This window comes from Labeo rohita, chromosome 7 (assembly GCF_022985175.1).
Source record: "Labeo rohita strain BAU-BD-2019 chromosome 7, IGBB_LRoh.1.0, whole genome shotgun sequence".
Classification (NCBI taxonomy): Eukaryota; Metazoa; Chordata; class Actinopteri; order Cypriniformes; family Cyprinidae; genus Labeo; species Labeo rohita.
In genome coordinates this window covers 25,699,983-25,727,745 of record NC_066875.1, presented here as the reverse complement: position 1 = coordinate 25,727,745, position 27,763 = coordinate 25,699,983, and the positions used below count along the sequence as shown (strand labels likewise).

Below are 27,763 nucleotides of genomic sequence, written 5' to 3'. Positions count from 1 at the left end.
TAAAACAGATTTAGAAAACAGACTGGTAAATTTACAATTTTATTTAGCAAAAATGGTAAAAATAAATAAATACAAATTGATCAAATGCTCCAGTAATATCCAGCCTCCTCAACAGAAAGAATTCATGAAGTTATATATTCAAATAACTTACACATGGACTTCTATGAGAAAAGGTAAACAGACATCAGGCAACACACAAGATTAAGAAACAAAACATACAAAATGTAAAAAAGTAAAATGAAACAAAAGAGCAATACACATCCCTTTTAAAAACTATTATGAAAGAATCTAGACACTTTTTATACAACAAATCGATGTAAATTTTGTTCTAAATTTATATAAGGACATTAGATTAAGCAGGATGCAATAATCTATCCTCGATTTTAACTTGAGGGTTTCATCAACCTGAATGAGGTAACAGCATGAGGTGTAAGACCATGAGCATTACTTGAAAACATGAACAAAAGCCTGAGCTCTCGGTAAACACTATTAATATCTGAGGAGATCAGATTTCACACACTTCAGGACACAATACCCAATTCTCATGTGTAAGGAACATGGATGAGGAGACACAGTAGATTCCCATCTATCTCATCAGAGAACATCTGTCACAGAAGCACTGTCAGTCCTACTGAACCACATCTGGCCTTAGGATTCTTGGCCCTAAAGGACGGGAGATGACATTTGCAAATGTCACATCTGATGAGCATTTATGTAAGGGCTCTCTTCTCTTTTCTTTCTTTTTTTTTTTTTTTTTTCCAATACACTAGAAAACCTGACATACCATTAAACCACCAAACAGAACGCAGCTTCTGCACGTCACTTTGGAATTTTCAATAAAATGTTTTAGTATAAACTTCCGTCAGACAAAATGCGTGAATACTTCCGTGATTGCAGATGCGGTATAAAACGAGGGGCGGATACCCAGATCATCACACTGGGATGGAATCATAAAAAGGTGAACGAATAAACCAGCAATTTATTTCGTGTTTTGATATAAGACGTAAGCACTTCAGAGTTCTCATGTGTAGTGGTCAGATTCACTATAGGCAGCGCAGGCACTGTCCTCGCTAGCACAACCTGAATGATCACAAACTGGATGATAAAGTAGGTTGTGTCCGAAAAGGGAAAAATACGCACTCGTTTTGCTGACAACTGACTCTAAGACACCGACAAGTCATAACACTACGATGAAACAGCCTAACATAGTCTATAGAACTTAAGGCAACCAATACACAGAGGCTACAGCAGGCCAGAGCTGCATGTTCAGCTTTGAAAATACTCACGAACCTGAAATGAAAATATAAACACTGTAGATATTTCTGTCTTTTATCAAAAGCGCGTTTGACACCACCGTGTTTCTGGATTATTTCTTGTGCTTTTTAAAAAGAAAAGAAAAAAACACTATGGAAGTGTCATCTTGGCACATGATACAGTGTTCAAGCTACCTTGGCTGTATCTCAGGTGTTAGAACTGTTTGTCTGTGCTTGTTCATGTGCAGTCACACACTGTGAAATACACAGCGGCGAGAGAGCGTCGAGAGCTCCGATATGATTCGAGAAATGCAGAAAAGCTCCTAGGAGACCATGGTAAAGTAGTTGCGCTAGGCACGTCTAACGTACGCCTGCTGTGTTGTGCTTTTGGACAGGTTTACAGAACAGTGTAGTAAAGTGTGTTGAAACGATACAGAACAGAAGCCCTTAAATTGGCCCATAAGCATAACGTTACTGGCATACCGGTTTTATGGGATATTTCTGACTGCATGATTCCTCCCAAGGCGTGAGACCCCTGCTACAGTCCGGGTAAATAAAAAATCCTCTGGATGTGGAAAATGGAATGAGAGCGATGTGAGAGACATCTCAGATAGTCCCTTCTGTATTTACTGCGCTCTCAGTAAATCACATCTGTTCAGTAGATAAGGCATGGTCAGAATTTACCTCACAGACACTTCAGGACCGACACTACAAATACTACTCTACTACTCTTAAATATCTATTTAATGTTCAGAGTAACGCAAAAAGAACAGTTCCCTGTGGTATCGATTATTTGGCAGAACAGAACTACGGAATATTTTCGTAAGAAAGAAGAAACTTATAAATAAGGTCATGTGTAAAAAATAGCAAAACATATTTACAGAAATGCCTCGGTTTTTAAAAACCCCACAAAATAGACAAATGCAAATGATAGTAGTTAAACCTCCAGAAGAACGCCTGGAAGACCTGTATTTCTGTCAGTGTGTGATAAAGAACCTGTTTTTGCGCTCCAGGAGACGCAACAACTGAAAACTAGACAAAACAACTGCACCTCGGTTGTGTTTCACAGACAAAACGGACGCTGAACTCCTCGACACGTCATATCTTATGTCTTCGATCAGAGCTACAGGACCTGATAGGAAGCTGCACTACTCATCTAGCAGGACGAGACCTTCACCCGATCCAGCCTTCAGAAGCTTTCCCACTCAGAGGTGCTATGGCAACTGTATCAGGCACACAATGGTGTGATATCTTTAAATTTTATTACTCTTTTCTATATCATTATTCTTTGTAGAAATCTTTTCGGTGTGCACGCGTTAGCGTACACATTGCTGGTACTTTAGGAACCTCCTTCCTGCATGTAGTAAATGGCACTATGGATATTCTTTCCCTCATAGATACAAGAGATGAAACAACAACACGAAACAACAACACTGTTAACTGGCACGCTTCGGGATGCTTCGAGTCGATGCTATTTCACCCCCTCCGTCACTTCCGTAAGGGGTACGATTGAGCCGAGGAGGGCCTGTGGGATGACGCCGAGGTCACTGTTGGTTTTATGTTTTCGTGTATTCTCCTCCCCTGCGGACACGGTTCCGTTAGTACTGAGAACCGCCTGGTTGCTGCTGCTGTTATTGCTGAAGGCTGCGGCGTTCGTATTTGTGGGTTCGCTCTTGATTCTGGACGTGCTGTTGATTTGTGCGCTCTCCTCACTCGCACCTATAGCCTCTGGGTTATTATTCATGGCGATCTGCTTTAAGGTTTCGCTCGTGTTTGTGAGGGTGCTAATGATCAGCGTAGCTTCTGAGGAGCTTGCTGGGGTATTTGTGTTGTTGTTCGTGTCTGTGGTGATCGCGCTGGAGCTGCTGGGTTTGGAAGCTGCATTGTGGGGCGTTTCTCCGTTAGCCATGGCCCCGGGGCAGATGAAGGGAGACAACTGGATGCCTCTGATCAGACGCACCAGCCCTCTCATTTTCTCAAGTGAGGCCTCCATCTCTCTCTGCTGGGCCAGTACGCTGTTCTTGCTGTCCATACATCTCTGTGCGGGGAGAGAGGACACAGTGCTGCTGACTCATACAATCAAAATCTCACCATTATATAGTTATGCAATTGTGGCCTTCTGGAGGTCTGGGATAATAAATGAACGCCTCGAATTTGTAACTTTAGTGGTATGACTCATCGTGCAGAGCAAAGTGGATATGAACTTAAGGATTCTCTCACCGTAATAGAGTTGCTGAGTTGCCCGATTCGCTGCTCCAGAGTATCTCTCTCCTGCCGCAGCTCTGTGCTCCATCTCTTCAGACGATCTTTCTCTCCTTCTTTAGCTGCAGGGAAATTAATTAAATCTCAACAGAACGCGCAAGTTGAGTTCTGGAAGTAAAAATCCCATTCATTTCCCCCACAGAGAAATTGATTTTTGAGAATTCTGTAGAAGCCTTTTAAAACAGATCTACCATGAGAGCAGTAGTTATTAATCAATTGTGGAGGCTTCTGCTGGAGCCAGAAGTCAGCACAGGGTGCGGCACAGTCAGGCAGGTCAGAGAATGGATTTGGGGATGTTTTTCATACATTTGTTCATCTTGGTAAATGTTAAAGGGGTGATGACATGAGAAATCAAATTTGCCTGGCTCTTTTGGCATATAAGATGTTACAAGCAAACCTTTTACTTAATCAAGCTGCATAAAAGGCTCATTTTGGATCTGATAGGGCAAGGTGACGTCACCTAGCACCAGACGTTTACATAAACTCCGCCTCCAGAGTGAGACTTCACCATAGGCCCCGGCCACCGGGATTAAGCCGCTAACAAATGACGCTTGATCACACTGAATGCAAGTGTCACGTCGCGTCAAAAGCAAACAGAAATTACAATCACTGCCACTATTTTGTCTACACCGGATACAGTATACAGATGTGCATTCGCTTTCTTTCACAGTCCACGCCAATAGGACAAATGCAGTGAAAGAACGTTCGCTTTGACGCGTTTGGTTTAAACAGCTTGTTAGCATCTTTGTACAGATATCAGAAGGATCCCTGCATAAGGAACAAGTGGATAGTTTATTTTTAATGGCATCCTGGATTGTGTAGAGGATTGATCGGAGCATTTGTTTTGTAAACGGGGCACAGTGCCATGGAGAGTTCACAAAGAGTTCATGTTGAGAGATGTAGTGGTACTAAATCTGACTGCAGCTGCATCAAACCGTAAGTAAATGATTTCCAATGACTGCTTTGTCTGGAAATGACCGTTTTATTTTAATTATATTGTCAAAACACTCAAAACGTGCAATAGGGAGGGGGCTTTGATACCTAAGAAATGATGTTAGCCAATAATAACAGTAGCGGATTACTGACTTAAGTCCTAAAGGATACACCCCTTAAAAACAGCCTGTTTCTGAGAGAGGTTCAGAATGAGGGTTGAAAATAATAATTTTTCCACATACTTGTTTTTTTGTTTGTTTGTTTTTTTGTGCAGAAAAAACTTAATTAACATTATAAGTAAACCTCAAAGAACATATTAAAATAATTGTAAAAAAATCCATGTCATGACCCCTTTAATTTATAAATATACTCTTATCCATTGTCAGATCATGTTAGGTCTTAAAGATAATACATAACTTTATTTTAATATTACAAATAAAATAAAAATTACAACCTGTTGCTACAGTTTGCATTGCACAATTAAAAAGGGCACACTTTATCATTCAGCTCAACTGCATACATCCATTTAAAGGGATTCAAACCTGTAAGACCCTCGTTCATTTTCGCAACACAAATTAAGATATTTTTGAAGAAATCAGAGAGCTTTCTCACCCTGCACAGACAGCAGATACTACCACTTTCGAACCCCAGAAAGGTAGTAAGGACATCGTCAAAATAGTCTCTGTGACATCAGTGGCTCAACCTTAATTTATGAAGCTATGAAAACACTTTTTGTGCACATAGAAAGCAAAAATAATAACTTTGTTCAACATTTTTTTCTTTTTCTTGTCAGTCTTTGATGCAGATTCACGAAAGTAGCGCTATTTTTGCTTTCTTTGCGCACAAAACGTATTCTTGTAGCTTTACAAAATTAAGGTTGAACCACTGATGTCACATGGATTATTTTAATGATGTCCTTACTACCTTTCTGGGGCCTTGAACATGGCAGTTGTGCTACTGTCAATGCAGGATCAGAAAGCTCTTGGATTTCATTAAAAATGAAAATGAAAATATATGAATATATTATATAATATCTGAATCTGAACGAAGGTCTTACTGGTTTAGAATGACATAAGGGTGAAAAATTTTAATTTTTAGGTGAACTATCCCTTTTAAGACACTTATGTTATGTTCTTTCTTATTCCATGAGTCCATGCATGTTTTTAAAAGAGCCAGGTTTACTAGCATATTCACTTTAGCAACTTTAACTGTTAATGGTATCACACATTTCAGGGGTGGCCAAAATTACAATTCAAAATCAGTCAGGGCTATTGAAAAGTACCTTCATATTTACAAGCAAAGCTTACGTGTAGACTACAACGCATGTGTTTGTGTTTTTACTGCAACATTTTAAACATAATTAAGGGGGGTATGGCAGTCAAAGTAAATCAAATACTGAGACAAACATGAGAGTATTAATAAAAAAAAATTGGAATACCATTAGCATCTTGATAAGCAAATAGCATATAATACTTCTGTACTTGTGTCTCACTGTATTTCAGTTTTTTCTTAAGTTCTATTTATTGTCAAAGAGTAAAATTTGATTTTTTTTTTCTGAACAGACAAATCACACACATAAAAATTGGACCAAATTTTTATGCCAAAACATTTGTATTGGTGTGGACTGTGGACAGGCCTTGAGTCAATATAATTTGAAACTTTGGACTAAAAAAAAAAAAAAAAAAATTTGTAATTTAGGCTAACTGCAAAATTTCAGATGGTGAAATATACTAGCCATAGTATATTTAGCCATCTAAAGTGGTATATTGTACATTATTATTATTATTATTGAACATTATTATTTAATTACATAATTTGCAATGCTTAAAAAAATTGTAGTTCATAAAGTTTAAAGATGTTAAGTACACAGTCTCATCTTTTCTCCTGAGTGTTATATCCTTTTCTGCTTTATTCAAATGTGCAGTGTTGTGGTTCATTACTTGAAAATGAATGGGAAAATACTTGCTGCTTAAAAAGTGGCTGGTTACCGCTGTGTTCTATAGTTAGATTCTACAGTTCTAAGACAGTTTTTCCAAAACTCAGAGGTTTACTGGTGCATTTCATAAGAAACTCATAATGAGAGAATTTGTTCTATTTTAAACTCCTAACTCGAGATATTTTTAAGCAATCTTACATAACCATTCTGGAACACTGCGGGTTTACTTTTCTAGTTAGCATCAGTTATATGCGATATCCTCACCTGCTTTATAGGAGATGTAAGAATGGACAATAGCAAGAGTCCCTGGCCACTCAATGGCATCTTCCTTCTGCAGAATCTGAAGAAAACATGTAACTGAATTATACTGAAAAACACAATAGTTCACAGTCTGCATTCAAAGTAATACACACAAAAACACACACTGAAAATTAATGTGAAAATAAATTCATAATAGTGAAAACAAATGAAGTGGAAAGATATGATGCGACCTAAACTTACAAAGTTTTGAGCAGTCTTGATGTAAACTTCTGGTTTTCAGTATTTGGAATAAATATTAATTCCCGCATCAATTTCTTCCTAATTCAAGGGTCTTAAGCAGCAGAACTGTGGGCTCAAGCCTTTGGTTTTAGCAGTTTAGGAAGAGCTGCATGACGCCCAGATGATTAGCAAGCATCACATATAAGATGCAGCCCACTGCAGCCGCTAAATACTGACTCGTCAATCAAAACCTAATTTTCTATTCCATTCTAAAGCTTGTTTTTAAAAAGAACATTAGTTGGCCTGAGTAAAAAAGCAGCCTCTTTGTTCTTAATTTAATCCGATTTTGCTCTGAAATTACAATGCCATTCATATTAAAAGTCTCTATAATGAAAGAATATAACCTGTTAATTCTCTAAAGACTGTCTGCTTTGTAAGACGAGTGACAAAAGTGAAAAATGACATGGCATGGTACAAAAAAAATGAAATGAAGTGCGAGAGTGAACGGCAATGAATCTCTCAGTTACCTGAGACTGTAATTCACCTCCGCTACCGCTAGATGTCGCCGGTGAGCACGGTAAACATTGGGATAGGGAAGTCGGAATTGTGTCTCAGTAACTGTTAGTGGACTATCACAGCTACTTACATCCCCTGCTGAGCTGGGGCTGGGTGAGGGTGAATGTGATGGAAAGGTGAGTGAGAGGGCAGGGGAGAATGGGCTGCCCACGGTGGGCCGCTGTAGGTCTGGGGAGGTAGAATGATGGCTGCTGGTGGTTGGGGGGAGGGGCCCCCGCTCCACAATACTGCAGTTTTTAGAAAGGCGACCTGGGTGAGATGAAACAAAGGACAAACAAAACACAAAAGAAAAGAAAAAGAAAAGAAAAGGAAAAGAAGACAAAACACTGGTGTAGCATACCTCTGACAAGCTGTCCTCATTGGCTAGGGTAGCAGGAAGGAGCGGGTGGGGGTGGTGTGATGGTGGTCGGGAGGGAAAGAGCAACGTTAGATTCACAAAAGGAAGCACTGCATGCTGGGTAACAACACATTCTGCAAAAGCTGGCCTCTGATCAGCTGATAAAGGCAGAAGGCTTTACATTTAGGCAGATGGGGATAAGAAATGCCAATAACAAAGAAGGATCAGAGGGCAATGATTCAAAGAAGCTTATCAGGCATCAACAAGCTTATTTTCATCTACAGCTAACACAGATGCTGTCAAATGTTAAGACGAGCTTTTAAGTGAATAAACAGCATCAGAAATAACAGATATTGCATTTATCATAAAGCATAAGATGTTAAAAGAAGATATTTCGATTTCCAATGTCATTTAAGACCTGTTTGACTTTAATTACATGGACAAAAACAATACTGAAAAATTCTTTAAAATATCTTTGTGTTCCACAGAAGAAAGATGACAAGGTTGACTAAATGATAACAATGAGTGAACTACCCCTTTAATACTCAACTGACTGGCCATATAAAAAGTATTAAGAGATAACTTTGGTCAACTGCAATGTTGCATTTTGAGTTTTTGTATGTGAATCTGTCCAAAGAAGCACTAATGGTACACTAATGATGCAGTATTGTCACACCTTTAGGATGTGCACAACTCGCCTAATTGTAAATCTATAAAGTAGGCTGTGAACATTGTCTGAGACTTTTACTAATGTATACACTTTTACAGCAGCCTGAAGACAGTCATTATCCCACTTAACACACTGCGGGGTCATTTCTTTCTGCCTCACACATACACTCCAGGGCCACTCCACAGCAGAGTGCCTGTAAGCACATTACATAATCAAACAGTCATTACTGCTGAATGTGTGCTTGTGTGAGACAGAGAGAGACTGACTGATGGGAGTAAAGCAGAGTGGATCAGTTCAGGATGAGAGGTGTAGAAAAAGGGCTTAAAGCGCTGAAGAATAACTGGCTAGTCATTTTTAGAGCAATAAAGCTAGACAATTCATCGTCGTTGTAAAGTCACATTTCATAGATATGGATAGTATCTGTGTTGTGAAAAACTCATTTGCATTTAGATTTCAACCTGAAACATTCAAAATTAGATTTTAAGAGCCGGGGGTGAAAACTTTTGAACAGGATGAAGATGTCCAAATTTTTCTTATTTTCTTGAAATATCTTTTTTCCCCCCATTTACTACTGCCCTTTGGAAGCAACAGAAGATACTTGCATGTTTCCTGGACGACAAATTAAGTACAATTTACCTTGATCTTTAAATTCAAAATGTTTTCATCCCCTGGCTCTTAATGCATCGTGTTTCCTTCTGGAGCATCAGTGAATGTGTGAACCTTTTTTAATAGTTTTGTTTGAGTCCCTCAGTTGTCCTCAGAGTGAAAAGATGGATCTCAAAATCATACAGTCACTACTGGAAAGGGTTCAAATATGCAAAAGATGCTGGAAAACTGAACAATCTGGAGGACCTTGAGGATTTTTTCTGAAGAACAGTGCTCAGTTTAACTTTAGAACAAACAAGGGACTCATAAACAACCAACACAAAACAAAAAAGATCATCTAGGTAACAGCACATAGTATTAAGAACCAAGGGTTCCCAAACTTTTAAAGGGGGTTATGTTAATCTCAGCAATTTTTTGGTCTTGTGGACTATATGTAAACATCTTTTATGTAAAATATCTTACTCAGGACAGTTCTAAATAAAAAATAACATACATTCTGTATGATCTCTCTCATTTTGTTAAAATAATTCACATTTTCACAGATTCTGCAAGAGGTTCCCAAACTTCAGTATGCTACTGTATATAACCAAGTCTCCGCCCCTATTTTTTATTTTCGATAATCCATTACATTTGGATATGTGTTACATCATGGAAGAAAATATCTGTTGCTACATCAGTTGAATCGCAACATTAATGTCAGTGGCACAAATGGTGGAGAACAAGTTAAATCCCTGAAGTATGAACAAAAGCATCAGTGATGTTTGCCTAAGCAAACACCTCTAACAACCTGTGATGTCTATACTTGGATTTTTGCAAGCGCCATATCTAATACATGCACAGAAAGACAGCGTAATTGGCTGAACTCACCTCTCTTCCTGCTAGACTGGTTTATGGAGCTCAGATACGACACTGAGCTCTTCTTTCGCTGAAACACACAGAAGCATGGATATGTAAATGTAATAATGGTTCATTCCATTAGGTATTTCCAGTCAGTTTGCACTGAACTGCTCTTGTTTAAAGGGATAATTCACCTAAAAATGAAATTACCCCATGATTTACTCACCCTCAAGCCATCCTAGGTATATATGACTTTCTTCTTTCAGACGAATACAATTGGAGTTATATTAAAAAAATGCCCTGGCTCTTCCAAGCTTTATGATGGCAGTGAATGGCTGTTGAGAATTTTCAGTCCAATGATGTGCATCCATCCATCATGAAAAGTACTTCACACGGCTCTGAAGGGTGAATAAAGGCCTTCTGAGGCGGACTGATGCGTTTGTGTAAGAAAAATATCCATATTTAAAGCTTTATAAACTGCAATTTCTAGCTTCCTCTAACGGTTATAATTGTGTTCATGAGAGAGTGACGTTCCAGTAGATGACGTAGGACATAGGCGTAAGCTCTGGTCACAGTATGCTAGTCTTGTGAAAACCAAGTTTTGTTTACAGCAAAGGAAAACCATTCTCCTCTTAACTTATCTCAAAATCCACCAACATTTTTCTTTACAAATACTTTATGACCGGTGTTTTGTTTTGCTCTTTCCAACCTCAATACTCTCGAATTCTCGCATTCGTCTGTTCTCACTGGAGCTTACACTACATCCTACGTCATACGCTGGAACGCCACTCTCTCGTGAACGTGCCTATGTCAGTTAGCGGAAGCTAGAGATTACGGTTTTTAAAGTTTAAATAAGGATTTTTCTTACACAAACGCATTCATTCGCTTCAGAAGGCCTTTATTAACCCCTGGATCTGTGTAGAGTAAATATGATGCACTTTATTGGACTTCAAAATCTCAGCCATTCACTGCCATTATAAAGCTTGGAAGAGCCAGGACATTTTTTAGTATAACTTAATTTGTATTCATCTGAAAGAAGAAAGTCATATATGCCTAGGATAGCTTGAGGGTGAGTAAATCATGGGGTAATTTTCATTTTTAGGTAAACTATCCCTGTAATGTGTGTGTTTGTTACCTCTGGTTCAAACATGGCTCCGCTATATATTGGATTTGCTGTTGTTCGCCTCTTGCGTTCCTGACGCCTGCTTTGAATCTCTACACAAACAAAGCGAGAAAGGTCAATACACTTGCATGCACACAAACAAACCCACACACAGACTCATTTCTTTCTCCTGACCTTCTAAATAGTCGCGCGTGACCAGTCCCAGAGACAACATGAAGGCCAGTTTCTGTGGAAAGAACGTGTGCCATTATCTAAGTAATCATCATAATTGACATCACCATTCTTATCATTATTGTCATTATAAACTGTGATGCAAACATAAGTGTATTTTACCAGAGGGCTCTCCTGATGTTTGGAGGAGGGAGTGTGTGTGTTGGTGGGGGCAGGTGAAGAGGGCGTATCTAAAGACAGTGGAGGTGAAGTGTGTGTAGGCGTGTCTGGAGAGATGAGCAATGAAGTCTTTGGCTCTGTCCCATATTCCACTGCGGGTATCTGAAGCAGAAACAAAAATGTAGTAATACAAACACTACAGTTTGTTTAACATTATGCAGTCAGTAAGGTTTTTTTTAAATGTTTGTTGTGAAATATTTTAACAATTTAAATGAACTCCTTTCTATTTGAATATATTTTTAAATTGTAATTGATTACTGTGATGGCAATTACAGTTTTGTCACGATACTTCAAAAATCAGTCTAATATGCTATTTGAACAATTCCTATTATCATCAATTATCAAAATCAATAAAAACAGCTGCTTATTTATGTGGAAACCATGATACATTTTTCAGAATTAGTTGATAAATAGAAAGAGCAAAGGAACAGCATTTATTCGAAACAGAAATACATGATTTGTCTTTACTCTCACAGTTTAATTTAAAGAGTAAACCCAAATACATTAAGTGTGAATTTCCCTTACCGTGTTGTCAGAGCTTGGGCTGTTGTGAGGTAACTGCTGTGTGTGTGTCTGCGGAGATGGCTGCGTGTGTGTAGATGGGGAGATCAGGATGCTTGTGTTGTTCGAGCTGTTGGGGCAGGGCAGGCCATTGAGGATACGCATCTGCTGGACGTGACCAGAGGAAGGAAGGGCAGTGCTCAGTAACACCGGTGACTGTAAGGTGTGCACAGAAACCTGACCAGCAGCTGGAGACAAAGATGCTGGAGGTTTTGGCCTGACCTGCTCACACACACAGGAAAAAGAGAAGAATTACTTGTGGAATGACTGGAGAAAATAAAAGGTGGACCTAAGCAGTGAAAATAAAACGACTGAGGTATCAGAAAAGCGATGCTTAACTCAGCAGTTTAACACAGCAGCTCTTTCACATCAAGATTTCAGTCTTACAGAAAGACACTGCCTACATTACTATTCCACGATACCACTAACACAAGCTCCACTCCAACATAACTTAAAGTTTTTATTTATTGACTATTATTTTATAATATGTGACCCTGGACCACAAAACCAGTCTTACGTAGCATATTTATAGCAATAGCCAAAAATACATTGTATGGGTCAAAATGATCATTTTTTAAATGCCAAAAACCATTAGGATATTAAGTAAAGATCATGTTCTATTAAGATATTTTGTCAATTTCCTACCATAAATGTGTCAAAACTTAATTTTTTATTAGTAATATGCATTGCTAAGAACTTTGACAACTTTAAAGGTGATTTTCTTTATAATTTGTTTTTTTGCACCCTCAGATTCCAGATGTATAAATCTCAGTTTAAAAAAAAACTGACCCTTATGAGTGGTTTTATGGTCCAGGGTCACATATTATAATGAATTCCAATAAAATAAGGTTTAATTATTTGTTATGAATAATCTTTTAGTTCGCATCTATTGAGTTCTGAATAAAAACAGAAAATAATAAAACAAAACAAAAAATAAAACTTTGTATTATTTAACATATGAAGCATTTTTCAATAAATTTCCAGCTAAAATGATTATATTACATAAATGACTATACGTCTATGTGATATATACTACCTACAGTTTAAGGTCAGTAAGATTTTTTAATTAATATTTTTAAAGATATTTCTAATGTTAAAACATTGTTTTTATTTCAAATAAATGTGGTGGTTTTGAACTATTTATAAAATAAATAAAATAAAATCATGTGACACTAAAGACTGCTGAATATTCAGCTTTGCTATTGCATTTTCATATAGAAAACAGTTATTTTAATTAATATTTTACTAGTTTTTGAGCAACTAAACGCACCCTTAGTAGGCATAAGAGACTTCTTTCAAAAACTTTTTTTTTTTTTAAATCTTACGACCCCAAACTTGTATGCTGCTATGTAATATAAAATTACTACATAATACATGATTTATACCAAAAACCCTACCATATATGCACGCACACACACACACACACACACACACAATATATATACAACAGAGAATACAACAGCACAGAATACTACTGGAGAGAGATCAGGGTTAAGGATCAATTTACTGTAGGGTCAGAAGCAACAGCCAAAGCAGGGATTGCAAATGTCACCACTATGCAAGCACAAAGAAATTAAATCCAGAGCAAGAAAACAAGGCGGAGCATGAAGAAAATATCACACAAAAAAGTAACACCTGCACATAGATGCACACTAACACTCAGCAGTGAGGGGTTTTCACTAGTCCAGCCAGGCATTAGGGTGTGAAGGGTTTCTATGGAAACAAACCTGCGGTAGAGTGGCTGGTCGAGTTGTCTGTCTGGTTGGTGGGACAAACTGAGGAACTTTGATTGGTTGGGAGGCAGCTTGCACCTGTGACAAGACCGCCCATTTAGACACCCTTACTTCACTAACCTGTCCAATAGACATGCTACAACAAATAAATTTAACGATTTAAAGGGATAGTTCACCCAAAAATGAAAATTCTGTCAATAATTACTCTCATGTCATCACAAACCAGTAATATCTTCATTCATCTTTAGAACACAAACTAAGATATTTTTGATGACATGCAAGAGCTTTCTGACCCTGCATAGACAACAACGCAACTACCACGTTCAAGGAACCAGAAAGGTATTAAGGACATCGATAAAATAGTAAATAGCAACTTTATTCAACAATTTCTTCAGAGACTGATGCAGAAGAGAAGAAACTGTTGAATAACGAAGTATTCTCGTAACTTTATAATATTATGGTTGAACTACTGATGTCACATGGATTATTTTATCGATGTCCTTACTATTATTAGTAAGGATATACTAACATTTTAGTAGCGTTGCTGTTTATGCAGGGTCAAAAAGCTCTAATTTCATCAAAAGTATCTTAATTTGTGTTCCCAAGATGAACAAAAGTCTTATGGGTTTGGAATAACATGAGGGTAAGTAATTAAACACAGAATTTTCATTTCTTAATGAACTATCCCTTTAAGCTACAAATAGAGGCAGATGCAACAGAATAATTGTGTCCAAAATCTAAAAGAGTCAGCCCTGAGCTCTTGGGATTTAAATTAAATCAGACAACCTGAAATTGCCTCCCAACTCACATACAGTTTGCAAAACAAGCAGGAATAAGAAATCAAAACAGCTTGAGAAATACTTACAACAACGGTGCTATTGGGTATGACTCGCACCGGCTCTGCTCCCTGATTGGTCGTTTGGATGACCGGTTGGAAGTTTACTGGGGACTTCTGAGGATCTGAGCTAGGAGGGCTTGCCAGGAGTGTGTTGCCAAGGGTTGTAACCACGGTGATAGTAGGTGCTGGTGTCATGATGATAGGTGAGGTGGGTGTGGCAGCTCTCAGCACCAGAGGTAGAGTCTTTGAAGCAATGACAGGGGCCACAGAGCTCTACAGGGTCACAAACACAGACACTGCTGTAAACTTGTTTACTTTTTTCTTTTATAGGTCAGGTCTTCTTACAGAATATTCTAGCCACACTTTTTATAATTAAAAAAAGCCACTGAGATAAATGCCAAAAAAGCTACTGTGAGTGTAACTGCCATTTTTGCCTTAATGACATTTCTAAAAAAAAAAAAAGCTGACATTTGTCAGAGCTTTTAGTATTTTTAGCAGATAATTAAAGGCACAGTATGTAATTTACGTGGCTAGTGAACGCATATTCAAAAGAAACAAAGGTGTAGTTTGATGATGCCATGATGCAAAAACACCACAGGTGATGCAATCCGACGTGACTCGGGTAGAAATCATGTTCATGGATGAGCTAATGTATTCAAGATTTATCGGCGTCACTGTAGTATGAAGCAGGAAGGGGCTGAAAGTTGTGGAAGCGAAACTACGCTGCTGGAGCAATTGATAATGATAGACAAGCACAAAACACAGCTCAAAAGCAGTGGAGCTTTTATTATGCCATAGTTGACTGCTTCCACTCCTTCCGGTCATGCGCATGTGGGGTAAAGCAGCACTGTTTTATCATACTAGATACATGTGAGTGTGTTGCAAGTTCAATTATAATGCTGCTCTGTGTTCATCACCCGTCTAATAAAATGCATATCATATTAAAGTGTCTTTGGTATTTCCATGTATTTTTACAAAATAAAACCAGAAATCGAGGATGTATGACATCACTAGCAAGCGACGCAATGACACGGTATGTTACACTAGTTAAAATTGCTTATTTCTCTGGATTTAAACATTCTTGGAAACAGTTGGGATAATGTAAGTACCCAAGTCAACAAAATAACTGTTCTAGTGGTTTTTCGATATTTTAATTAAAACAAACAAAAAAAACTCTTACATTTTGTGCCTTTAAATACATTTTCAGTCTCCTCCAGAGACTAGTTCGTAAGACGCAAATAAGTATACACACAATCCTAAGATGTGAACTGTGCATAGCATTTTTGAAAAAAACAGCTTAATTATTGATCAGATTATTTCAGGTCTACACCACTCCAATTTCATTGGGATTGAGTTTGATCTGATAAATTGAGGTGTTTACATGAAGGTTTCTCAGTCCAGTTGAGCCATCAATGCGATTACTAACTGTGTAAATCAGATGTGCCCAAACTCAGTCCTGGGGGGCCGGTGTCATGCAGAGTTTGGCTCCAACTTGCCTCAACACACCTGCCAGGATGTTTCTAGTATGCCTAGTAAGAGCTTGCTTAGCTGGTTCAGGTGTGTTTAATTGGGGTTGAAGCTAAACTCTGCAGGACACCAGCCCTCCAGGACAGAGTTTGGGCACCAATGGTGTAAATGTAGCTAATAAATCTCAAGAAAAAGATCAGTTTGATTCATGAATAATAATTCAGACTGCTGACTCAACAGCCAATTCAAAGAAAATACTTTCATTGACTTTCATGAATATGCCAAAGAGAATTAGGGCAGATGTCAAATGGATAACACAATGAATCTTTAAGCCCATTCTTCACACAAAGCTATGATATGGCTTCAGGAGTCACATGGACCACTTTTATGGTGCTCCTGTTTGAAGCTTGAAAGTCTCAGTGCTTAGCCCAATTGCATGGAAAAGCATAATCAACACAACATTCCAAAATTTCTCAGAATGATATTTCTATATGGACCATTTTTATAATACTTTGGTATGTTTCTGTCATTTTGGAACTTGCCAGCCCAGGTCCTCATTCTATTTTTGTTCCCAGATAGAAAGTCAGACATATGGGTTTGGAACAACATGAAAGAAATTTTAATTTTGTGTGAAGTAATCCTTTAAATGTTCAGCAAAGGCAATGCATTGTCTTTAGAGGGGTCCTGTATGGAGTCCTACTGTACCTGACAATGTGAAGTATTGCTTCTTCTGTGTTGTGTGGGTACCTGTGGAGTAGTGAGGCTGGCAGCAGGCAGAGGCGTCTGTGTCTGTGCGATGAGCAAGGTAGACGTTTGCCCATCGGCTTGTAGTGTCTGCAGCTTCATATCGTCCTGTTTCACCAGTAGATCTCTCCTTAACTGCTCCACCACCTTTTTCTGAGGGAGAAAGAGAGAACAAACGCCTGTTCATTTTTTGTGCGTTCTGTCACTCGTACCTGCAATGAAGTCTCTCTCACTCACACCCTCTCTTTCTGCCTGCTGTTGATAAGAGAGTTTGTGATGTTGGATTTTAGCCCATTTGCACTGACAGCAAGAGGGAACATGGAGTCCCTACAGCTGAACATCACTCTCTCTTTGTCTCTTTCTTTCTCAGGCAGGGGGCCAACAGTATTCTGCCTTCAAAAACATCTTAAAAGTGCTTTTTTAAGAAATTGGATTATGGCATAATAGGAACATTTAGCAGTAATATATTACCATTTGCATCAGTTGTGACTATGAACTATGTCCAGTGTGCAGCTGAAAGGAATGCTTCTTTAAATCAAACATAACTTCAGTAATTAAAGAAAGATATATTGAGGTAATGCGAAAACTGTCTAAAACACTGCTTGTCTAGACCATTATTGAAATATCTTTATATGAAATGGATAGTTCTGTCAACATTCACTCACACTCATGCCATTTTAAACCTGTATGACTTTTTTCTGTGGAAAACAAAGAAGATATTTTGAAGATTGGTTCAGGTTTTTTTTTTTAATATATAATGAAAGTCAATGGGTTCAGTTGGTTTGGACAGTATTTATTTTAACTGACCATTCGAAAAAACCCGCCCTCCTTAGTTACCGATGCTGTGTCCAACAAACAATGCTGCTCTCACACTACAGATCAGGAAACTGACAACACGCCGACAGACAAGACAGAGCAGGTTACTTCTGGTATGAAACAAGGTCTCAGCTTTTTTTAAAGCAATTCAAACAATAAACAACATTTTGTGGCTCTTTAATGTGTCGCGAGAGATCACTGTATTGCCTTATTAGATCAATCCACATGTGAACCGTCTTTTCTTATTTACTTAAAACATGAAAAATACATAAATGAACATCAGAACACAATTTATTTCAACCGCACAAAGATGTCAATATGCACAATTTTTCTAGTTTAAGTCCACCAAAGTTAGTCTACTCTCCTGTTGGTTTTGTTTGTCGGACAAAATGGCGGATTCTGCGTTATGATTGGTCAGATCGCGAATGGTCAATTGTATGAACAAACACATTCTTCAAAATATCTTACTTTAAGTTCTGAAAAAGAAAGTATTTTTATAAATGTTAAGAATTTTATATTTTGGGTAGACTTTCCCTTAAAAGGGTTAGTTCACCCAAAAATTAAAATTCTGTCATTAATTACCCATCTGCATGTCATTCCAAAGCTTTAACGTGGTCCTTACTACCTTTTTGAGCCTTGAACGTGGTAGTTGCGTTTCTCTCTATGCAAGGTCAGAAAACTTTCGGATTTCATTGAAAATATCTTAATTTGTGTTCCGAAGATAAACAAAGGTCTAACAGGTTTGACATGAGGGTGAATAATTAAATCACAGAATTTTCCTTTTTGGGTGAACTATCACTTTAACAGAGTATAAACAATGACAAATGGACAAGTGTTTGGGAAACTTGTTAGGAAACACCATTAATTACACATTTCTGTTTGGTTCTGCCAGTAGAACAGAAATGCATCTTTAAAGGTTAAAATGTTTATCTGTTAAAGGAGAAGTCCACTTCCAGAACAACAATTTACAAATAATTTACTCACCCCCCCATCATCCAAGATGTTCATGTCTTTCTTTCTTCAGTCGTAAAGAAATTGAAAAACATTTCAGCATTTTCCTTCATATAATGGACTGGTATGGTGCCTCGAGTTTGAACTTCCAAAATGCAGTTTAAATGTGGCTTCAAACAATCCCTAATGCAGTTGTAAACAATCCCAGCTGAGAACGAAGGGTCTTATCTAGTGATACGATTGGTTATTTTAATAAAAAGAATACAATTTATAGACTTTTTAATGCCAAACGCTCGTCTTGTATTACTCTGCTTGGATAGTTTTTTTTTCCCGGTTCGTGACAGTTAGGGTATGTTGAAAAACTCCCATCTCATATTCTCTCTATAATCATCCTATATCGCTCTTTTACCTGTTTTGTTAAGGGTGTTTGATCATCTTTGCATGTTCACGGAAGTGATGTAGGATCATTTTGAAATGATTTTTAAAGTCGAGGGAGAAAATACGATTGGAGTTTTTCAACATACACTAACTGTCTTGAGTCAGAATACACAGAGGTCATGGAGAGCAAGACAAGACGAGTGTTTGAGATTAAAAAGAATTTCAATTGTATTTTTTTAATGAAAATAACCAATCGTTTCACTAGATAAGACCCTTCTTCCTTAGCTGGGATCGTTTACAACCACATTGGGATCATATGAGTCTGCATTATTACTCTTATATGAAGAAAAATGCAAAAATGTTTTCTCAAAAAACATAATTTCTTTACAACTGAAGAAAGAAAGACATGAACATCTTGGATGACAAGGGGCTGAGTACATTATATGTGAATCTTTATTTTGGAAGTGGACTTTAATTTTATTTTTATAATGTCATAATGCCATCAAATCTTTTCCTATTTTAGAAGGACTCCCACACAATAAGAACTAGACCATTAGCATTTACAAGTACGCACTGAGCCCTACATTTGCATAATAAGCTCAAAACCTTATGCAAACCATTTTCAAAATGGATATGCTTTAGTGACATGTATTGTAAGTTCTCAATCATTTTACAATGAACAGGACAAAAATGGAAGTCGTATGTAGAAGAATGAAAAATAAACAACCTGCATACTTACATACTTATTGAGTTATACCTGTGCAAATAAGAAACTCTACTGAGAGAAAAAAAAAAAGAATGTGATTGTAAAAGGTGGACACGATCATTCCTCACGTACTCCAAATGCAATTTATTTGAAGCCATTCACTGTGTGTGTTACAGTCTGGCATCAAAAAACTTGCACATACACACATACACATGAGCATGTGCACACAAAGCAACATGGATCCATAACAATCATCAAGTGAGGACAGGAGGGAGATATGAAAACTTTCAGATGGCTGTAAGAGTGCCTGGCTTTACTCAACGCAGGCTACAAATGTGCAATACAGCTTGTTTGTGTTCAGCTGAGTATGTGTTGATTCTGTAGCCAGTGAAGACAGAGTGACAGATACATTAATGAATATGAACACAACCCCCCCAGCACAGTCCTCTCACTGATTACAGCTTTAACAGGCTCCCTCCACCATCTGTTAGACTCACACACTCCTAGATCTGGGAGAATTCCACCGGACACCGAATGTGTGTGGAGCGAGGAAGGCAGCGCACTTTATTAAACAGCGCTGCAGGCTGGTACATTTCTAAATGCTTTAAGACAGTGATTATAGGGCTAATCTTGTGTTTCTCTTATTTCTTTTTCTCTGCAGAACTATCTCAGGTGTGTGTTTTTTCTCCTGTTGTTGGCAGCTGCTCTTTTCTGTTACTTTAAAAAGCTTTGAGATACTAATTAAAATTCCTCTCCGCTGCCTGCAGTCTACAACGCATCTTTTCTCCATCTCCTCCACAGAACTTTGGGTTCTGTACAGTAAGCTCAAGCGAAGGACAGTACGCCACGTAATCATCCCCAGACATTAATCATCAGTTATTGAAATGTCAAATAAAAGAGGGGAGAATAGATTTGTGCATGTGTGTGTATGTGTGTTGGCAAATTGTTCATTTGGCAACACAAAACCACAGCGCGCAAATCGCACCACAAATGTTCAGCACAGTACAACACAAAACAATGCCATGATGCAACACAGGTTTCATAACCTAACAAGATCACCTCGGTTTCTCGGGACACACGAGGAGACTTTCAGACCCCAAGATATTGAACTGATCAAGACACACGTGTAGCTCATAGAGAACACTGATACGGCAGCAGGTGTTCTCTCGGAGAGCAGCTCTCACCTGCCGCTCACTCAGCGCTGTGATCTTGGCCTGCAGGTCACGGAGCTGCAGCTTCAGATCTGCATTCTGTACAAAGAACACACACACTCCTCCCTGATACACTAGTCCAGCGGCCGGCATACGAGAGCGTATCGATCAAACAGTAATGGAAATGTTCAGTGAGGGAGACGCACCTGTGGATCTTGCTTCATCTGGCTCACGAGTTTCTGCAAGAAAGAGAGAAAGTTTTAGCATTCTCATGAGTGGGAAACGCATGCCGACGCAGTGACCTCTAGAGGAGAGCGAGGGGTACTGCAGCCGCAACAATTACACACTCCATCCATATGGTGTGCGGGGAGGGCGGTGGGGATACCTGATGGATCTGGATTTCCACTTTGAGTGCTTCCTGTAAATTTTGCAGTTCCATCATCGATCTCTTCTTCCCAAAATCCAACACAGCTGCCTGGCGAGTAAGAGCAAGAAAGGAGATATTCTTTCATTAACTGAGATGTTATTGAATGACTATGAATCAAAAAAAAAATAGTTGGAGAGCTTTTTGTGGCCTCACAGTGTGTATGACTGTGCCATGACAGATCTGTTAGTGTGCTAGTGCGAGTGTGCGTAAATCTGCTCAGTGTGAGTAGGATATATCTCTGTGTACTGATTCAATCAAAACTACTCTCATCAAATCCTGCCTGAACACCATGGATCAAACTGAACAGCATTCTTTTGCACATACACAGTCCTGTTCTCTCCCTCTGTCATTCTTCTTTGTGGGGGGAAATGATGCTGATGCATGCATTAACTGTTTCCGTCTCTCCCTGCCTCTAAGAGTCTGTTGTAAAGTAAGCTTTTTTAGAACTACACAGCTACGCTGCTGTTTTGTGTAATAATTGCACTGTGTTGTCCAGGAAATCATTTCAGTTAATTAGCTACCCAATGAAACATCCTAAAGCTGACCATCACAGTTGTGTCAGAATGTGTGCACCCCCCTTAGGACAATGGTTTATTCTATACCTTCCCAACGTCTGCCGTCTTGAACACCATCCAACTGGCAGAGTGGGGGGTGGAGCTGGAATAGACAAGAGAGGATGGTAAGGAGCACGCACACATTTACACACAGCAGCAGAGCTCTGGTGAGTGACAAATCTACATCAGAACAATATCGAAGATATCAGCAGGAATGAAGTAGAAGCTTTGTGGAAAAAAAAAGATTTGGACTGCTTGCAAATGTTGCAGATTCAATCCTCAATTGAGAGGACATAGAAATTGGATGATTACTGGAAAAGAAAACAGTGCTTCTTTATTTGCTGAAGTTACTTAAAATGATCCCCTCATGTTCATTTTTGAGTGAACTACCCCTTTCAATCAAGGTTCCTGATATGGAAGAACTACAAAATGCTTCTGTGAAAAACTGTCCCCTAAAAGCATGTATCTAAGTAGCTAGTACAATGTCAACATATTTATAGAAACACAACATAGTTCCTTGAAGACAAGTCAGTTCACATGGCAGCCATACTGGTAACGCCACTTGGTAGCTATTTCCAGCTTTATTATCTTTTATTAAGAATTACCTAATCTAAATCTGTATTTCAATAACATAATTCAGATCAAGAATAAAATATAAGAAATATAGAAATATAAGAATAAAAAAAAGAAATTGTGCTTATGAAGGCCAACTCACACAAAAGGTTTTTTTTAGACTCGTTGTGCCACTAACAAGCACATTCTATGCTAAATGAACAGGCAATTGGGTTATTAAAGGGATAGTTCACCCAAAAATCGTTCCAAACCTGTAAGACCTTTGTTATTTTTCAGAGCACAAATTAATATATTTTTAATGAAATACAAGAGTTTTTGACCCTGCATAGACAGTAATACAACTACCACGTTCCAGGCCCAGAAAGGTAGTAAGGACATTGATAAAATAGTCCATGTTAGGGGTGGGAATATTTCAGTACCTCATGGGGTCACCATTTTTTTTGAATAAAAATCGATTTCACGATTTTTTTAATTTTTTAATCACGATGAACATTTTTTCCATCAATTTTTTTGTGCACACTGGACATCAAACACACCAGTATTTTAATACAAAAACATACCAGTCTATAGTATGGGTAGTCCTGACTCAAGAAATCAGTGTTTCCTATTAACTATTAAATTCTTAATAAATCAAAAATATTTTACACTTCCCATTACAATACGAGATAGGAGGAAAAAATATTTCAGTGCTTTCTCTCACAGGTTTATCGTTGGGTAATTATACTGTATATAAATTGCAGGCATCAGGGAGCCATTATTAATATGCAGGGCACTGAAACCACTTCTGAATGCGCGCTTGCGTTTTACTTTCACTTTCGAGATTTGCAACACAGGGAGTGGCAGTAGACCTACTTGCAACATATTTTACAAGATTAGAAGTTTGTCTGGTGCTCAGAATCTGTAAATCATTCGCCATCACCCTATCAGTCATTTCTCCTTACTCTGTTTATGTGGTATGTGAGATATATATCATGTACTCAAATGTAACAGGCTACCGCTAGCAAGAGGCTAACCCTGTCCCTTTAGTTGCTCCATAGAATGTCTTGTTCGTTTTCCGTGTGTACGCATTCACTTGCCGTCGCTGAAAATGGGGCAGGATGTATTTGTTTTTCCTCCTCCATTGCTGTTGCTGTTTTGTTCCGACAACATCATGCTATTATCATTATTATTATATTACTTAGAAAATTGATTTTTGAAATCTGTGAATCAATGCGAATCACTAGAAAACTGAATCGCAATTTATATTTTTCCCACCACCCCTAGTCCATATGACATCAGTGGTTCAGCTGTAATTTTACGAAGCTACAAGAATACTTTTTGTGTGCAAAGAAAAAAAAAAAAGACTTTATAAGACTTTAATTAACAATTTTTGTCAGTCTTCGACTCGCATTCATGAATACCACGACACATGCACACGAAAACTATTCTCACAGCTTCATAAAATTAAGGTTGAACCATTGATGTCACAGACTGTTTTAACAATCTCCTTTAAATGTGTCAGTCGTGTTGCTGTCTATGCAGGGACAGAAAGCTCTCAGATTTCATAAAAAAATATCTTATCTGCATTCTGAAGATGAGCGAAGATCTTACTGGTTTGGAATGACATGAGGGTGAGTAATTAATGACAGAATTTAAATTTTTGGGTGAACTAACTCTTTAAATAGTCACCATGTTGAGAATTGCAATGTCTCCATCAAAAATGCCTTCTCATCAGGACTATAGCCAGGCACTATACTGAACGTTTTGATTTCTCCTCATTCATACACATCTTTGGAGTTGTATGCAGTGCAAATTCACTCACTTCCTGCTTTCTCTGGTTTGTCTGAGCTGTTATTTTTTGTTCTCTGTACTTGCGTGTCACAGAATCAGTCTCTGTCTCTGCCACAGATCATCACTCTCTTCTCATCGGAATGAAAGCAGAGACTACCAGATGGGCACTCCACACACTAAGAGCTTCTCACTCATCTACAGAGTGGCACCCTCTATCTGTAGTTGCACCAGTCACTGATGTATCTGCCTCAGGACACTATTTAAGCAAAGGAATATAAAAAATGATATAAATAATGAACCTTAGAGACCCACAGAAAATAGATTACATTTTTCCCATAAAGAACATCAGCTCCTGCACTATAAGTGTTCCACAGCAGAACAGCAGAGCAAAAGAGGGCAATTTTCTGGGACTTCTGTATTCAGTAAGGGCAAACAGCCAAAGTGATCATAACACACACACACACACACACACACACACTACACCTGCCTGATCAGACTGGCACACTAAACCCTCACCTGTTAGCTCAGTAAACAGGCTGAAGCACAAGTCATTCAGAACTACTGCTTAGAGAAAAGGAACATGATACACCCTTTCTCATTCTCTGTTGTATGCTTGCACTAAAACCTAATCAAATTTAACCAAACTTTTAAAACCTCCACTCAACGTTGTGTTCCTTCACATGTGTAACTTCTTAATTACCAGTTAATTCACTCCTATATGCAAAGCAGGCTATATGTTTCATTTCATAAGTTGATATAATCCTTCATGCTGATGAAGGTGAACAGATTGCTTTAATTTTTATTCTGGAATACTTAATATGCATTAATAGGATGCTGCAGAGGTTATGTATTTTTGTAGGCCAAAACCAGGAAGGAAGTTTGCATTTTTTGCACTTCCGGTTCAATTGTCCTGAAGTTAATGGATGTTCGATACTGTTGACACAAGCTAAAGATGTTTTCTCATTTTATTCTATGACAAAATACATCTGTAATACCCTTTCATGATGTTTTAAAGCTTGTACTTGTCTTGAAAATGGGACTACAAAGGTTGTCAGGATAGATAAACTCATCTATTCATTAGTCCACTTTCACAGCCTCAATTTCACAGCCCGTTTAATCATGTTCTTGCAAACTATTCTAACTCACACTTTCATTAAAAATTGTTTTTTAAATAAAGACAGAAAGAGACAGAAGCATTACGCTATGACTGTTGAAGTCATGCAACCGTGGTGTAGTTTGTTTATAGCCTATGTTCAGCTTTTTTCTTCTGCCGATTTCAAAATTCATAAGCTTTGTTAATTTGTGAAGATTATCATGATAAATAAAACATGTAAGACATAAACTTTTGCTGGTCACAGAGCTTAATTTTTTGCAATAATTCAAAAGCCACTGGGAAAAAGCCTATTGAGTTGTTGTCGGTGATGCAAATTTCCAGGTTGGCCTAAAAAAAATAGATATTTTCACTACAGTGTATTAATATTAAAAACAAAATGGAGATGGGGTGAAATTCGCCAAATTTTCATGAGGTAAAAAGCTGCTTAGATGCCTCATGTTGAAATGTACAGATTTGAAAGAACATGCTCTTTCTTGACTTTAATTCAGGACTCCATTTAATGAAGTCTTTGTAACCTTTGCATCACTCCATCAATTAGTCCATCTGTTTGTAAGCCAACTCTTCAGAACATCCATTCTCCATGGATGCTGGAGCCTATCCCAGCATCTTGAGACACTGGAATAATGTTTTCAGAAATAACATTTACTCATTAATTACAAATGTAGAGCATTTTAGCTGAGAAAAAAAAAAACAATCATGTTTGTACTATATTAGACACGGTCACCTTATTGCTGAGAGCATGAACATATATTTCATGTATATGAATACACTTTGTGAGTATCTATGACATGTTTAATCCTTAAACGGGTTCTGTTTCCTGGGGAAACAGACATTTGAGAGGTTGGGGGGGAGGGCAGTGAGTGTGTGGGCCTAATGTCTGAGAGAAATACTGAAAAGGGGGCCCTGAAACCACTCGGGTCAAGTGACTTGGTATGAAAAAAACTCTGGCATCCACTCACCATCTTTATGTTAAAGTAACATGATGGCAGCATGCAGTGAGACAAGACCTCGAGGTAAACGCTGATATCTTTTACATTATTTACACAACATATACAACTGTGCAAAAATAAAAGCAGTATTTCAAAAATAAGCATGAAACTATATTATTTAAATGAAAGAATTAATTCAATGCACATTAAAGGATGAAACGTCAAGTAAAACAAGTGAAAAAAATCATCGCAGAAAAAAGCAGGTGGGGAGAAGAAAAAATGGCTGTACAGTCAACATAGTTGATAATGGAAGAGCACAACCACACATGCATAAAACATGACAAAACTGAAGAGAAGAGAAACCTGTATTCTTTAATAACTTGGTACACGTAGCAATTTCAACCTCAAAAAGATGATTCAAAACAGGGTGTGATTTTGAGGACCAACCATACTGTTTGACGGCTATACAGTACCTAAGCACCAAAACAGTACGAATACAAAAAAAGACACACAATCTTGTGAAACACTGAGAGAGTGGGAAAGAGGCTCTTGACGGCCTGGTCGTTAAAGCGGACCGAGCGCCATCTGAAAGCTTGAGAAAGGTCATCATCATCATCAGCATCATTAGCGTTCCAGCGCATCCACACCGGAAACAGCACCATCACTTTATATACTCACACAATCACACATCAAACTCACTACACAAGGCCTACAACTTTCCTCCACCTTAGCGGGGAACAGATTTAAGGAGACTTTATTACAGCGAGCTCGCGTTTGTGCTGATATGTCAAGGCGTGGTGCCGAGAACACGAAGTGGGGAAAAAAAAATCTTTCATGATCACACGTCTTGTCGCCCTAGCGGCTCTTAACAATAATAGTAGCTCAACAACGCACAAGCTGGTCTAGCTCAACACAACAAGAGTACATATACACACACTTTATCACGTTTATTCCTCGAGATCTCGTCCCTTGCTCTTGAGAATGTTAACGTAAGCGCAAAGTGCATTTATAATGGCATCCCATGACTGTTTCACGGCATGGTGTGAAAACTACGGCACGCGCTGGAATCACATTTTCATCCATATTAGCGCAATTCTGCTAACCAAGTGTCGTTTACAGGGTGTTTCGGTGGCATTCGAGGCGTTATTGTGTGACGGCTGTAAGTTATAACGTTTCGTTGACTGCAGCTGCACTCTCTCTCCTGCAACTCCTACAATAAAGAGAAATGAACAAAACCCCCCTGCGCTGGCTCTGCGCTTTCACATCCACTCCAATCACTAGCAACATAATCACATAAAGAACGCGAAAAGAGTTTCCAGACACCGCTTCCAAAAGTTCACAAAACGAAGATGAAAAAAACGAGGTGCACTTACCCTTGTACACACTCCTCCAGCAGTCAAACCCCGATCTTCATACACTTACACACACACTCACCAATTATTTAAATATATATCTACAAACAGCCGAGCATTTCACCACTAAAATCCTATCCCGCGGATGAATTTACTCCCTTCAGCGCCCTAAAGTTTTGTACAGCGCAGCAGAAGGAATCCTCGCTTTGTTCGCTTGATTTTTAACCAAAAATACATAAAAAGACAGAAACTGATATACAAAACAAGAACTCTTCTTCCATCCCATTCACCCCCAG

The 27,763-nt window shown here is 38.3% G+C and overlaps 1 protein-coding gene across 6 annotated transcripts; it reads right to left on the bottom strand.

Annotated features, from left to right (window-relative positions):
- Positions 1–26: 26 nt before the first annotated feature.
- On the bottom strand, positions 27–27,763 carry phf21aa (PHD finger protein 21Aa). Of its 6 annotated transcripts, XR_007828121.1 has the most exons (18): positions 27,489–27,763; positions 21,778–21,832; positions 21,134–21,223; positions 20,955–20,987; positions 20,782–20,847; positions 16,750–16,899; positions 14,563–14,808; positions 13,692–13,775; positions 11,929–12,186; positions 11,347–11,505; positions 11,188–11,239; positions 11,026–11,105; positions 9,921–9,978; positions 7,781–7,803; positions 7,511–7,689; positions 6,649–6,724; positions 3,474–3,577; positions 3,204–3,291 (listed from the first exon to the last, which is right to left on the bottom strand). XR_007828121.1 is itself a non-coding variant. In XM_051115559.1 (17 exons), exons 2-17 carry the CDS (start codon positions 21,805–21,807, stop codon positions 2,725–2,727), a joined length of 2,346 nt encoding a protein of 781 aa, XP_050971516.1. In that variant the 5' UTR covers positions 21,808–21,832; positions 27,489–27,763; the 3' UTR covers positions 27–2,724. The 6 variants fall into 6 exon arrangements, 5 of the variants coding, with proteins under 5 accessions (XP_050971516.1, XP_050971519.1, XP_050971518.1 ...); XM_051115559.1 differs by having other exon boundaries at positions 27–3,291; positions 7,511–7,803; XM_051115562.1 differs by lacking the exon at positions 7,511–7,689 and having other exon boundaries at positions 27–3,291.